The sequence below is a fragment of the Pyrus communis genome, chromosome 8 (genome assembly GCF_963583255.1).
Source record: "Pyrus communis chromosome 8, drPyrComm1.1, whole genome shotgun sequence".
NCBI classification, from domain to species: domain Eukaryota; kingdom Viridiplantae; phylum Streptophyta; class Magnoliopsida; order Rosales; family Rosaceae; genus Pyrus; species Pyrus communis.
This window is the reverse complement of record NC_084810.1, coordinates 24056283-24072510: the sequence shown is the minus strand read 5'-3', so window position 1 is coordinate 24072510 and position 16228 is coordinate 24056283. Positions and strand designations below refer to the sequence as shown.

The following is a 16228-nucleotide window of genomic DNA, read 5'->3' as shown; positions in this document are numbered from 1 at the left end:
CTCGGAGGGGGAAAGATTCCATCAGTTGAAGTGGGGTGTTTAATTTCAGTAATTTTGAGATTTGAAATAATAAATTAAAGAGTATTTTTCAAAAATATAAGAGATAAGATAGTTGATTTTCATGTAGTCCATATAATTCCATATACTTTTTTTAGAAATCAGCATAAGATGGAACTGCTTCCCATGATTAATTTGTCCAAATGAGTAATTTACTTGCTCAATAACATTTTGACAAAATTTAGAGACAAAATTTACAAATTAAATAAAATATCACTAATAGGAATGAACACATTCATCAATACTTAAGTAATAAATCAATCATCAACTTCCATGTCTTTTAGTTTTTAGAATTTTGTTTACAAATTTAATTTTCTTAGCATTACCCTTTTATAAAAGTTCATTATCAAATTTAAAATCAGATCTAGTGTATTTTCTTTTGAAGGTAATAATAATTTATTACAAAACCATCGAGAATGTATAAAGGATATGCATGTTGAACTTAACAAAGAGGTCACACAGTAAAAAGGTACCATATAAATTTACAATTACGAACTTATCATCAATGCATACAATTCCAAACTCATAGAGATCCACATCTAACCAACAAAAAATATAACAGCTTTGCGAGTCCTAGAGTACTATTATAACATCACGAGAAAAAGACCACCAACTCTGATGATATAGCCATGACACCATTCCATACCAAAATCCTTTGTAAATAGGCGTATGGTACTGCCATAAGTCATTATATATTATTGTAATGGCCTTATATATATATATATATATATATATATATATATATATATATATATATATATATATATATATATATATATATATATATATGTGTGTGTGTGTGTGTGTGTGTGTGTGTGTGTGTGTGTGTGTGATGACTTGAGCACAGAATAGTTGGCATACTAGTCCATCTACGCGGTATCGTAGTGCATCTATATATACAATATATATATATATATATATATATATATATATATATATATGAGTGTGTGTGTGTGTGTGTAATAATTGCCTAGTCTTGCTGAATTTGGTAAAAGGAATCTTAACACAAAAAAAAAGGGTCGATAAAGAAATATAGAAAGATGTTTTAATCCTTATCTAATGAGGTTAAGACGTGCATTCTAGCTTGTGAGAGCGTTTAATTAGCCAACAAATGGAGGGAATATCGGGTAACAACCTTTTGTAATACATATGAAAAGCAATAGATTATACATTTCTTCAAGTTTAATGATTGTGAGTTCTACGTTTATTCTTAAGCCTAGCTAATGTATTGGCTTAAAAAAACCCTTAAATTAATGAACCACAATAATATTTTTTTTTGGTCAATGAAACTTTTTATAACAAAGTCCAAAAGGATATAGTACAAAGACTCCACAACGAAGATGAGGAAATAACAACCGCGCCATAAACGGGGTTGGTACAAACAGGACACTTTATGCAATCAAATGCACGAGAAAATGTTCCCATCTATACCCGAAACAAAAATTACATAGAATGTGTCTCAGCCCAAAAACTAAGACCCACACAGCCTAAAAGTGACCACACAAAAGAACCTAAAAACCCTAAAGGGAAATTCACCCGCCGCCTCCCCAGTTGCATAATTGGTGGAGACGACCATCAATCATATCTAAGTAAAACATTTGACATGCCCTGATCTCGAAATCCCCAAATACCAGGATAGGCACTTAAAACATGCATACAACTAAAATATGCATTTAGAAAGAGATACACTAATGCAGAATCATGTTTAGAGCATTCAACTAATCAAGAATAATGTGAATGAATGAATATAAAAAGGTATGAACAAAAGAAGGGTACCTACCCTGAAAAGACTCGGAGATCCCTACGCGGAATTACCCTGACGCCAGGACTGTGTGCCTCGATTCCATCTCTTAAGGGGGCGCAAAAATAGAAAAGGTGAGTGGACCAAAGTTTATATTAATACTAATAATAGGAAAATCATTTTATTTAGGAACATACTAACCCCTGTTTTGAAAACATATATATAGTACTATATAGTAAGTTTTTTGAAAATTCTAGCATGCAATGAAAACTTTCGTAAAATATTTATAATGTAAAACCATGCTCAATAATGGTGTTATCGCTGCATTAAGGAAAATCCTTAAATCTCATCATACTGTACTCTCTAGGGGTATCATAGTCGCTCGAAGGCAGTACCTGTCCATCACCCGAAGGTGAGGTTGTACGATATTGGGTTATGCCAATAAAGAAACCATGGTCCATCACCCGAAGGTGAAACTGTACAACTCCTGGTTACGCTAAAGAAGAGGATATATAACATCACACATCGAAACTAGCCCCAGGCTAGTGAAGCTGGGGGTATATCATCAATATCATCTACTCCTCATTCGCCCTAAAGCAGTACCTGTCCATCACCCAAAGGTGAAGCTGTACAATACTGGGTTATGCTAGTGAAGAAACCATGATCCATCACTCGAAGGTGAAGTTGTACAACTCTGGGTTAGTCAGAGAAGAGGTATATACATAAACATCCTCAACTGTGTCCTATGGCCATAGACATCTACATACCCGTGTTGTGTAGATGTGTTGTATAATAACCCGGTAGATAAGCACCAAAAACATCCTAAAAAATATCATATCAAATTTGGAGCTCAAAACCTCATCTCATCAATCTCTGATAGCACATATTCATAAATTCATAAAATACATCATATTCGAAAGCCATAGAATTTCATATGCGAGAATCCAAATATTCAAAACCTTTTGTAAAACTTAAATTCGAGAAATCATAATATTTCGTAAAAGCAATTTAAATAAATCATAAGTAAAACATATTATAAATCATGCTCTATTCATGAAATATGCAATGCATGCAAGCCTAATATTTTATAAAAACATGTAAGTTTAGAAGGGGTCCACTCACGGTATTCCATTGCCCGTAAGCTGTCGAACTAGCGAGGATGATGCCACTTCCCACTGACACACCTAAACACATATAGGGACCATTTAGTAAAACTCTATTAAAATAGTCGAATTTCAGAAAACAGACAGCGGATTCGGCACGTCGAAAAACCTAAGGAGATACCTCTGGTTTTCTTACGCACCACCGCACGCGTGTCTACAAGGCGATGGCCAGGATGGCCAGGCACTACCACGTCTTGAGATGGGTTACCGGAAAGTTCACCAGAAAGGTCGTCGGCATAGTACTTTCGACGGAGGCGAGTGTGCTTCATGCGCTGGCCCATGCGCGAACATGAAAGCTGTCTTGGGTCTGGGTCGAGTTGGATCCCTGTTGGGTTGCTTGATTGGACCGAGGTTACTGGGTTGGATTGGGTTAATGGGTTGGCTTGATACTAGTTTGGGCTTGGGTTACATAGACCCAAGGTTTGGGTTGCATGGCCTAAAGGTTTGGGCCAGGTTAATGGACTGGATTACGGGTCAGGTCGACTCGATTAGGTTCGCAGGTGGCACCCGTCGGATTTAAGGAAGAAGAAAGACGGATTTCGGCCGGGAAATTTCCCGAGCTCTAAATGAGCTCAAATCTTAACTTTTTCCTATGATTTAAAAGCCAAAATAAAGGTAGGGAGATAAGGAATGAGATTATACCTTCGTGGTCCCTCGTAGTGACTGGAGTTGGCCTGAAAAAGGCTCGAAAGCCACTGGGTTTTTCGCCGAAATTTGGAAATTAACCTCCCGAGTTGTTTTCGATACCAACCTTCACCAGAGTGACTAAAATGGGTCAACTAGGGTTTGATCGATCTACAATGAAGGTTAGAGAGAGAGAAAGTGAGAGAGAGAGAGATAGAGAGAGAGAGTCTCGAGGCTTACCCATGTCAGAAACGGCGAAACTCGTTGGAAAAATCCTTGCACAGTAACGGTGCAACAATGCAGTGAGAAAGAAAGATGAGGAGAGGCCTCAGACGGTCTGGGGTCGTGAGAGGGAGGTCTCGAGGATGGCGTGGTCGCCATAATATGAGCCACGGTGATGGTGAGTGGTGGTGTGCTCATAGGGGAAGGTTGCAGAGATAGGGGAGAGAGAAAGAGAGGTAGCTAGGAAGAGAGATGAGAGCTAAGAGGTAAGAAGGAGTGTGTCAAGGGAGAGAAATGAGAGGGATAGAGTTCTAGAGTGAGAGAAAGATGTCATGGAACCAAGGAGCACCCTAGAAACTAGGGTTACCTGCCACGTGTTAGCCTGAGAGTGGTCCAGGGTGGAGAATATCTCGAATTGAAAAATTACCAAAATACCCTTATCATTTTGAGTCTCGTAAAATCTTCGTTTAGCTCCAAATTTGATTCTGCTCATGCCCACACGTTTGTAGCAATGAGTGCTACAAGGATACGCCAAGAAAAGGGAACTTACGCGACACGACAATGCGGTCCTCAAAGGTCATTTTCATAAATTCACACATTAAAATTATAAAAACCGTAATAATTGGGGACGGTTCGTTACAACATCCGTAGAAAGCAAAACTCAAGCCTATATTTGTCTCAACGCAGGTGAAAATGAGCCAAATCTGCAGATGAAGAAAAACCACATGCACATTCCAGTCTCCACATATCGAGTCCTCAATTGAAAATAAACACACAATAGGCATCCAAATGCCCAGATCCAAGCGGAAACGACAAAAGGTCAAGTGGGTGTAAACACCATGTCAAAGAGACTCCATACTTTTGTAAAGATGATAACATATAGTTGTCTTCAAGCAAAGAGAAGCATGGATAAAACAACGGACTTTTGAATTTAATGGTTTAGAAGGAAGAAAAAGTTTAAACTAAAGCCCTTCTCTTTAAGGCTTGTCACTCCGAAAAAATCATTTGAAATACATACACGAGAGAGATGGGAGCCTTGATGTATGATGAAGGTCCATTAGCTCCAACTTCATATATTATTATTGGCATATATCTTATTAGCATAAATCCAAAAGTTTTGAATGCCTATTTCTTGAAGCTACATAAATATAAATCCAAAACAACCTGGCAAATCTTCTTTGCTAGACTTTTATAACTCAGTCCTCACATGGATTCCCTCTTCCCATATCCCATATAATATTATACTGTTCTTACACATCCTTTCCTCAAACTCCATCCCCATGATATATATATATATTATTAATGTTTTGGACCACAAACTTGTAGATCAAAGATTTCAGTTTAACCAGTTGAATTTTAAATAGTTTGGGGCAAAATTAATCATGGGGAAGCATTTGAGTTGTGGGTTCGGACCAATGAGGCAATGCTACGCCCTTAATCAAACACATTAGGGATGTGATTATTAACTAATGAATTGAGGGAGAGAACTGGGGAGATCCCAAGGAACATAGGCATTGAGCCTTTCGATTAATTGTAGCCTTGATGAAGACAAAAAGGATATAAGTTCACGGGTCTAGTCGCCAGTTCCAGGAGGAGAACTTGGATGAATCCCTCTGGATGGGAGACATCGATGTAAAAACTGTAATGGCCTTCTCTATGTGTGTGTGTGTGTGGTGGGGGGGGGGGGGGGGGGGTGTGGTGAGTTTGAATATCAATAGTCAATGGAAAGTCAATTTTACTTTGTCCCAAACCTTGACCATATTTCTGTCTAATTACGAAGATCAAGTACTAGATATAACATTGGTTTAGTGGTATTTTTCTTATTAATGTTGAAATAATTTTTAAATTCGAATTTCTTACATAAACCATAATTTTTTTAACTAAATAAAACCTTCAACGAGAGATGAACAATTTTGAGCGACCTAAACTTTTCTTAAGCTTTAGTCTAGGATAATCAGTATTGTAATATTTGTAGGAGTTTTTTATTAGCTCAAGTAGTTCTTTCGCACATATAACTAAAACTTCGATGTTAAGGACTAGCTAATTGATCTGGAGGTACTCGGTCTCTAATTTGCTAGAATTGGAGGTCCTCAATCTTTGTTGTGCAGCTATGCTGAGTTGTTTTGAACTTATTTTGTTGTGGAACATAACTCATTTTTACACGGTTTTGGGGAATCTAGGACATCCTATCTGTCCTGTCCCCATGAGTTGTTAAGGACTCGACATCAAAAAGTTTATGGGCCAATGGTATCAAGTCAAGCCAAGCCAGTGGGTTAATTAGGCCATCTCCAACCGAAGGAAGGCCAAATGTTCTCTTTAGCTCTATAGCTCTTCAAGAAATTATATTTTAATGAATAGTGTGAGACCACATTTCATACCATCTCTAACCGAATGGGCCAAAGGGCCATAGGCCAACATAGCCCTGTGACAAAAAAACCATCTCCAAACGAGGGGGCCAAAGGGCTATAGGCCAAACATAATTTATTATTTTAATTGAATTAATATACTTAATTAAATTAAACTACCATATTAAAATAAGATTTTCAGACATAGGAAGATTATTGAAAGAGGTGGCCAATGGAAAATTATTGAAAAAATTAAAGGAAAGATTGTTGGAAGAGAATAGAATGTGAAGAATTGAAATAAAATGAGGTAAGATAGTATGTAATGGTGAAAAATACGTGAGAAATAGTGTAGGAAAAAAATTAGAATTAAAAAAAAAAAATGGGCTAGGCAAAAACAATCGTCCAAAAGAAAAAAAGAGTAGGCTGGGCAAAAAAAAAAGTGGGTTGACTCATTGGGCTAGCTGTCTGGCTGGAGATGGCTAGCTCGTTGGCCTGATTTTGTGGGTTTGGCTCGGTGGGACCCACAAGACCTTTGGTCTAGCCCTCGATTGAAGATGATTTTTCTTGTCATTTTGGGCTATTTTTAGCCCTATAACTCTCTGACCGGATCAGTTGGAGATGACCTTATATGTGATTGCTTGGCCCTTTTTTCTTGTATATTACCCCATAATGTTATTATTTTGTCTTGAATGATATATATTGGAATTGGAGTTTCCCATATCACCTTTTTCTCTTCTTCTCTTTGTGGGTAGCAATATCCCATCTGTTTGCTTGTTTGGTGGTGTCTACATGAATTAGTGGGGTCCTGGTTCTTAACTCGTGCTTCCATTGCACTACATATAATTTGACAATTATCTTTCAATTGGCCTTTTGCTCGATCCTGTCTTGTGGTATAAAGTTTCTATAGTCCATCTTTGCACCATTTTATTCTTGGGAACAAAATTGTTTACGGCCAAAAGGTGTAAGATCACAATTTTAAAAATTATATATATATATATATATATATATATATATATATATATATATATTTTATCTCCAAAGTTTTGTCTCAACTTTGTGGTTGTGGTTTCTTAGAATGCTTATGGAATATTTGATTATTTATGAAGACAACAAATACACCAATTGCCAAATTGTGTGTATAAGTTGTGCAAAGCATGCATGTCCTTGGATCATCGCGAAATGAATGATAGAAGAATTATATATTTCAAATTCGAGAATATGAATTGAGATTCATCAGCAACTCATAATTTACTAGAGAATAGAGAAAACTCAAAACTCTAAAATTTCAATTATTATATGAATAAAGTTAATTGACAATTACATAAGTTGACTTAAATAGAAAATAAATATGAAATTATTAAAAAAATAACACACCAACCCAAGGTTACGTTAACTTGAACAACCCCACAAGTCCAAAACATCAATAACATATGACAGTACGCTAGTAGAAAAATAACCTATTAAGCTGTGAATTAACAATTCTCCAATAACTTCTTCTTCTTCTTCTTTTTTTCCCACAAAATTCTCCTCGTAACGTTGAGGTTTCATAACAAATAAAAGAAATAAAAAAAATCTAATTTTTCCCACTTGTAAAGAAATCGAATCTTAAAAAAAAAAAGACATGAATGTTGATGAATACATAAATTCTTCAATTGAAAGAGTCAATATTCTTGATATGCAATTGGAATCATAAAGGAACTAATACTATAAAAAGATTAGAACATGCAACTTGATAATTTTAGATTGTTTAGAACTGATTCTTTAAAAAGCACTTCTTTCAGAAGCACTTTCAATTAAAGCTACTGAAAGTGCTTCTATTGGAATTGCACATTGAATTTTTTGATAAAAATGCAATTATTTCTTAAAAAGCATGTGAAATGCTTCCTGAAAAGACGCACACAACATGTGCTTCCTCTAGATAGCAATTTAAGTGCTTTTTTGAATTCAAAAACATTTTTAACCTTTTCACCAAACAAAGTCTAAAGCGCTTTTAGTTACTTAAAAACACTTCCAAATGAGGCCTTAACTTCTTATTAGTTGCTTCTTCTTGCCCTCCAAGTTTACTAGATTGATTTTATGGTCATTAATTCCTCCCTGCTTATTTGAGGGTTTCCCAAATTGGCTTTGATGATCATGTCAGCCACAATATTTTTCTAGCCTTTTTTTTTGGTCAAATATATTAGTCTACCTATTTCAGTACTTTAAAGTATGTTGTCATTTCAGTTTCTACAACCCTAACGGATTGTCTCTAGCTAGCTCATATAACAATCCCATAGCATGAGCAGAATTCTTGTACAAAGCTATCCTAATTAAGCAAAAGTGAGAAATTTGTAAACAAAAAAATTTCCCTCTTCCTTCTCTGGTGTGTTTGTTTTGCTAATAAGGAAGTGGGTGCACTCTATCATCACGAGGAATATCCACAACAGAAAATGATGGGATTCCATAGGACTTAAAGCTGTTGTCGTCTACCATCTGTTGATCATTTCCAACCATTTGTTGCTGCACCACCAACACCGAGACCTCACAATTGGAATCTGAAGATGCCAACATATCTCCAATGAACCCAAGTTCCGGAAACTCATTCCATTCTGTGAGTCCCATGAACAATGGTGAATCACTATCGTGGCGTCTCCCCACCAAAATTAGGTCATAAAAATTTTCTATGGTCCTAATCACATTGATCATGTCCACGCTATCTTTAACACGTTCCTCCTTGTAAACATGTTGCTTTTTCCCTGCAATTTCTATCTTACACTTGCTGAGTAGCTCCAAATCATGTTCTTTATGCACACTGCATTTCCTATTGTCAGCCAATCTAACAACTGTGAGGCTGACATTAGGATGCTCCGCCATGCGCATTGCATATGCCAATGCCTCACGGTCATCAGGTCCTTCTACAAAGATAATCCCAATATTGTACAAAATTTTGCATGATAGAGATGTGTTGGTGTTCAAGGTACCACGATCGAGGAGAATCCCAACTGAGCATGGGGAATTTCGAAGAATGTTTTGATTCACGGACCTAATAGGTTCGGATAATTCCTCTGTGCAACTTAGCGAATTGAATTGCTTGTGGAATGGGATTAGGACCATGGAAGTCCTTTTTTCCAATGCCAATGTGCAAACATCATCATGCATTGTGGCGTAGGGTGCAATGGCTGTCAATGCATTCATTATAAGTCCACCAGAGCTATGTTCTTCATATAATCTGAAGGCATTGACTATCCGATCTGAGTTACCGGAATGAAATGTACTAGCACTCCTTTTTTCGAGTCGATGTGTTGTGAGGATTGGGGCGGTTCTGCCGGATAGTCTCACGAGGTGGACAACATAAAAGCATATGGGGGTTTTGGGGGTTGGGTTGGAGACTTCAAGAAGGCTGATGATGGAAGGGGTGCTCTCTTCGTGGTATATGCACGCAAGAATTCGAAGCTCGGCATTGCGAAAGGCATGCTCAATTGTCCTCCTTCTTTTGGTGGACATATATCTCTTGGATGGATTGTACAGATATTTCACTATGGGGGTGATTATTGCAGTTAAGACGAGTGCTGACAGAGCCATAACGCTATAGGCTTCTTCGTCAATCAGCTGGAATAGACAAGCACAAATGAAAAAAAAATTAGAGGAGTAATATAATTATATACAAAGAACTAGATCATAAGAAAAATTCCCTTAATCAAAAGTTTACACCAATATTGGTTACCAAATTGTTGCAAATGAGAGAATGAGAGTATGAAAGTATCGTATCTGTTAGAAACAAACAAGGTTGAGAGTGTATGTGCTTATCTATGAATTATAAATGAAACATTGTGACACATAAAATCTGTTTCAATATTTTGCATTGCCCTAATTAAAAAGATTAATTTTTGGTTTTTCTATTTATATATATAAAGTATCATGCAATAGGAATAGGGAAAAAGCATAGGGCATAAATTATAGTTAAAAAGAAGCGAGTGGAGATAATTACGGAGAGTAACAATGCATGGTTCAAATTTATAACGTCAATGATGCCTTGAGCACTCATGATAAGCCCTAGTGAGAGTGAATCGATAGGAGACATTTTGAAATAGAGAGAAGGCACCACAGTTCCTACAAGTTTACCACAAAAGCTACTCATAACCAATAGCTCCACAATCCAAACAGTCTTCATCTTTATCATGGAGAAATTAATCCTTGCACCAGTGAGCACAAAGTAGCTCGGCAACAGAATCGATGAGACGTAGGAGTCAAGTTTCTCAACCAAAGCTGATCCCAATGGTGGTCCATCTGGCACTGCCAACCCTAAAATCATGGGCCCCATTATAAAGTGCTGGCCCACAACCTCACCAAGAAAAGAACACACCATTACCATGATAAATACTGAAAAAATGTAGCTATCTTTCATGGATCTTCCTTTATCTGTAATTTGTGCAACTATCCATAACATTATAGGCCTCAAAATGTAGACTATGAGGATGAACATACAAAACAAGCTCAACCCCATAAAGGGTAGACTAAGATCCTTTTTTGAAATGTTGCTTTGCCTTATTGTGAAGGCCAAACTGACCCAAATCAAAGATAGCACCCCACTGACTGTTGATGAAGACACAGCCAATCTCCCAATCTCCGAGTTGAGGAGATTCAAATCGGCCAAGAGGCAGGCGATGACGTGGAACGAGCTTAGGCATTGAAACACCGCGATGATGATGATCGACTTTCGTAGGTTTGTTTCCATCGCGACTGTCTTTCGTAGGATAAAAGCGAAGCCGATGTTGAGGATCAAGGGGACGAAGAAAGACGAGAGGCCTATGACCACGGCTTTCCTTCCTGATTGTTTCACCAAACTTATGTCCATTTTAACTCCAACTAGGAAGAGAAACAGCATGACACCAAATAACGCATAGGTTTGGCTGATGTAAAAGCTTTTCAGTGGGAAAATTGTATCTGCAAAGGCATTGCCTGATCCTAAGACTGATGGTCCCAGTATAATACCTGCCTGATGCATAACATACAAATTAGGTTGACAGAAAAGAGTGCTTGGTAATCGATACTATAATTTACAGTACCCGATACATTGTCAATTGTATTGACATGTATATATATTATACAGACAATATACAATGTACCAAGCACTATAAATTGGTACAATTTTAAGCTAACAAAATAAATACAGAGAAAAAGGGAACGTAGTTATTCACACTCCAAATTTGTCATCCTGCACTATATTCTGAGTAATTTAATCACAATAGTGTTTTTGAGGTGGGAATAGCGGCTTCCAGAAAATGGAAAAAAGAAAGCGTCGGTAGAAACGTACGAGCATTTGTGGTATGAAAGCAGTCTGGCCAAGAGGGTAGAGAATGAATTGGAGGAAAGCGGAGAGTAAGGCAGATATGGAAAGCTGTACGTAAAGGAGGGGAGTAGCGAAGTTTAAAGGGCTATCACCGAAAAAGTAGCCTTTTGGTCTTGATAATTTCCGAACCTGGCATACCCAGGTCTGATTACTCAATGCATTTGCCTTACCCATTGCGATCGAATCGTCCAGAATAGCTCAGGCTTGCAACCTCACCCAAAATGTTATCGAGAGAGAGAGAGAGAGAGAGAGAGAGAGAGAGAGAGAGAGAGATGCACGTAGGGTTTGCATACATACATGGATGAGAGACACAGAGTAAAAGCTTGGATGAAGCAAAGTATGGAGGTGATGGATAGGAGGATGATGCGGGCTGGTCAAACCTTTGAGCTGCGTCTTTATTGAGCGTTGGCCTTTATTTGAAGGTCATATTTCATATTAACTGTTCACCACAGGTTTGGTTCAACCGTACACACCATTGGGCTTTAGAGGTTGAAAACGTTTCAATATTAGGTGTGACACCAACCGCATATGATTGGTTTTTGTGAAACTTAAATAAACTTCAGTTACTTAAATATAATTATAATACCTATATATTGTGATTAACTATATATTTACTAAATTAAATTTTACTAGGCGTACATTATGTATTCAACTCCTACCCATATATATAATATATTTGTTGAATTATAATATATATATACATATATATAGAATTGTTATTAGCATTCCAAAAATCTCATTTGACACTTCAAACTTTCTATAATTAGAAAGAAAAATACACTTGTAAATATTGTAGAATGAGATTTTTGGAGTGCTAATAACAATTCCTTATATATAATTGTAATGTTGTTTACACAAAACTTGCTTTATGGTCTCCACGTGATGACCAAATGAAAGAAATTAGGAAGTTTTAACGAAAAACCCACGGTACTGTTCACTTTAACGAAAAACCATATTTTTACACTAAAAAGTCAATCATGGTACTATTCACTTTACCCTTTATTTTGTCCTTATCATTAAAACTCAAAGTTTTCAAGCCATTTTCATTAGTTTTCCTAAGAAATTAAGGGCATGCTTGCAATTTAAAAAGGATAAATGAGTAAGGACCACTTGGAGAGCACACCAGTACTTTAACTGGAGGTGGCATATTGTAAGATCCCACATTGTTCAGGGGAGAGGAGATGATGTGCCTTATATGTACATGCACACCTCCTTATAGTAAGACGCATTTTGGGTGGAAACCCAAGAACAAATCCGTGAGGGCGTGACCCAAAGCAGACAATATCTTACTATGTAGACTGTGATGTGACAATTTGGTATCAGAGCCACTCCTTGGCCGGAAGTGTGCCCGACGCACCTAAGGGGGGTGGATTGTAAGATCCCACATTGCTCGGGGGAGAGGAGGTGATGTGCCTTATATGTACATGCTCACCTCCTTATAGTAAGGTGCGTTTTGGAATCCATGAGGGCGTGGCCCAAAGCAGACAATATCTGACTATACGGATTGGGATGTGACAATTTGGTATCAGAGCCATTCCTAGGCCGGAAGTGTGCCGACGAGTGCGTTGGACCCCTAAGGGGGGTGGATTGTAAGATCCCACATCGCCCGGGGGAGAGGAGGTGATGTGCCTTATATGTACATGCCCACCTCACTATAGTAAGATGCGTTTTGGGTGGAAACCCAAGAACAAATTGGTGAGAGCGTGGCCCAAAGCGGACAATATCTTACTATGTGGACTGGGATGTGACAGGCATACCGGTTTTCATTTGAGTGACACCTCCACCTTCTATTTGATTCTTGAACACTTCAAAGCTCGTGCTTTGTATGAGGATGAGAAACCCAAGCCTTATCTATTAGCTAGTTGTACCTGCCTTATTTGTTCTTCTCTATCAAGTCGCCATCTCCTCCTATCCAGTTGCCGACTTTCTCTTTATATATATTTATCTGGTTCCTAATTACCAAGTTTGTACAATTATAAACAGGGACCTCATCAGGAGCTACAAACTCCAGTAAGAAACGAGAACAGAGAGAGAGAGAGAGAGGGCAGGAATGAGAAAAGGAAGAAGGGGGTCATCGGATAAGATGGGTTTGCATCATGAAACAAATATGATTTCTTATTTAGTAACTTATGACGTGTAAAGTTAGGGTTAGGAAAGATGTGGTGGTGTGGAGGATATAGTTGTGTTTGAGTTTTCCCCCTTCAAAAAATGATGAGGGCAGGCTATGCGCTGCTTATATATGATGCTGATGTTGAGTCTCTTTCCTGCTGCTTTACAGGATGCTATGTGGGCTACTTTGTGAGATGAAAGGAATCATTAGTTCATCTATTAGTTGTACAAGGTTAATCTAAAGTAACCATTGTTCTGCGTGTATGTATATCTATGTAAGTAATGACAGTTTTGGTATAAAAGCTGCTGGTATCAGTTTAAGTATGTTGTTGATATACCCTTTATAAAATGTTTTGGCAAATTCTATTCAATCTATTTTTCGAAACTAATTTGTGTCTATCTATATGTATGTATATATACTTGAACAAAACCAAGCTATTTTTCGGGTTACCAAACAGATATTTTATACTTCATATATATACACACATACATACATACTAGTATTTGCTTACACACAAGGAGAGAGGGAGAGAGAGAACGTGAGGGAAGTGGGAGGTTTTTGTTTTCGGTTTTTTTTTTCTTTTTTTTTTTAATATTGGAGGTATTTTAGCATCACCTCTAGGTGAGGCTTCAATAAAAAACAGTAAAATTTGGACATATGAAATTACATTATTACCCATCATTTTTGTGTGTGATAGAAGACTAATTTGTCTTTTCACTCTCTTTTGGTTGACAAAGAGGGTTTTATTAATTAGTAGAGATATATATTAAGTAAAGCTTCTGATGTGAACACTAAACCTATAAAAAAAGAATAAATTGAATAAAAAAAAAACTTCCAATAATGAAACTTCATTAGAGTGCTAATAATGCATTTCTTTTAATACAAACATATATTTTATACTTTCATTTAAATTAGGGAACTTTCATGAAAAGGGTTTGGGCTAAGTTTATTTTAATAAAAACCATGCTATAACTTCATTTAATTAAAAAGACTTAAATTTTAATGAAAACCCCTTAAATTTTAATAAAAATGACAAAAGAACTTGAATTTTTTATGAAAAATACATAATTTTGATATTAATTTTTTTTTAAAAAAAAGAATCTAACGCACGAACCCACGCATCCTCACACAAACTGTTATGGAACTTAACGGTACTACATTATTTATAAAACTTACTACACTGTTTATGAAACTTACGACACTGTTTATAAAACTTACTCCACTGTTTATGAAATATACTATACTGTACTGCTTATAAAACTTAACGATACTATACTGTTTATGAAATTTAACGGTGCTAAACTGTTTAGGAAACTTAATGGTACTACACTATTTATGAAACTTAACTGTATTACATTCTTCTCTCTCCTCTTCTTGAATTTTATCAATTTCTCTTTTTAGTGGGGAGGAATAGTGCGGGAATGGCGGTTCTCAGACGAGGGAATCGCTCCACCTTCCGAACACATTTTATTCTTCTAATTTTCTTCGATATTCATTAAATTTTCTCTATATCACATCAATTTCTTAACTTTCTAAAACAATTACTTAATTTTCTTCTATTGTCCGCCCATCTGCAGCCACCAAACGTAAATGTTGTGCCTTACAAACACAACACTTTTAATAATAAAAGAAGTTGCGCACAATGGGGTAAGGTACAAGGAGTGCCTTAAGAACCATGCAGCAGCCATAGGAGGGACTGCTATGGATGGCTGTGGCGAATTCATGCCCAATGGAGAAGAGGGCACCATCGAAGCCTTCAAGGGCCTCAACTTCTCTACTTGCAACTGCCACACAAACTTCCACAGAAAAGAAGTTGAAGGTGAGCAGCAGCAGCATCTTTCCTCTTAGGATCATAATTTCCATCATACCATCAACAAGGCGGTTAGAGTTTGGAGTAGGAAATTCTTATTAAATCATGGAGGAAGAGGAGGACATCACAAGAGTTTACTAGCACTACCCCAATACCCCCACCAACACCAGATGATAATGTCTAACTACAACATGGGGATGCGAATGATGGGGTCCATCCCTTCAGATCAATCTGATGAGCATGAAGATCATCATTGTCGTTGTCACGGTGGTGGATCACGTATTGACATATGTGTACAGAAATCGCAGGCTTTGTTCATCTTCAACTTCATTTGCTTGAATCAATAGGACTTTGAGGTCCGTTTGGATGTTTGGAAATTGGAGATTGTAACAGAGTTGAATTCTAAGAGATCTGAAGAGAGATCAACCCTTGATTGGAAAAAGACTACCAACTGACGGTTTGAAAAAATTCTTCCTCATATTGTTCTTCTCAGTAAATGGTGGATCACGTATTGACAAAGGTGCAGGGCTTGCACGCCCTTTTGTTAGATATTTTTTTTTTATCTTTTTTCTTTCTTTTGTCCTTAACATTAAATAAAGTTAGTGGGTGGTTTTTTTTTTGTTAAAACTCAAAAGTTTTGAAGCTCTTTTAATTAGTTTTCTTTTCAAACTAAGGGTAGAAAATTTCAATTTGGGTGCATAGGAAGAGCACATTGATCTAGTCAATTTGGCTAAATCTAGACTTCCAATTATGAATAATGCATTTGGACATATATAAGTGCATAACTTTGTACATAACTCTTCCTCTTGGCCAACAAGGGGAAGGCG

The 16228-nt window shown here is 37.0% G+C and overlaps 1 protein-coding gene across 1 annotated transcript; it reads right to left on the bottom strand.

Moving 5' to 3' along the window:
- Positions 1 to 8376: 8376 nt before the first annotated feature.
- Positions 8377 to 11655, bottom strand: LOC137741545 (cation/H(+) antiporter 15-like). Its single transcript, XM_068481240.1, has 3 exons — positions 11446 to 11655; positions 10120 to 11127; positions 8377 to 9740 (listed from the first exon to the last, which is right to left on the bottom strand). Exons 1-3 carry the CDS (start codon positions 11653 to 11655, stop codon positions 8529 to 8531), a joined length of 2430 nt encoding a protein of 809 aa, XP_068337341.1. The 3' UTR covers positions 8377 to 8528.
- Positions 11656 to 16228: the final 4573 nt, after the last annotated feature.

Excerpts from the sequence above, each read along its gene's own strand:
- LOC137741545 (XM_068481240.1), bottom strand. The coding sequence starts at position 11,655 with ATGGGTAAGGCAAATGCATTGAGTAATCAGACCTGGGTATGCCAGGTT. Across the intron at positions 11,128-11,445 it reads CTTTCATACCACAAATGCTC|GCAGGTATTATACTGGGACC; the intron begins GTACGTTTCTAC and ends GTTATGCATCAG. Across the intron at positions 9,741-10,119 it reads ACCATGCATTGTTACTCTCC|CTGATTGACGAAGAAGCCTA; the intron begins GTAATTATCTCC and ends TGTCTATTCCAG.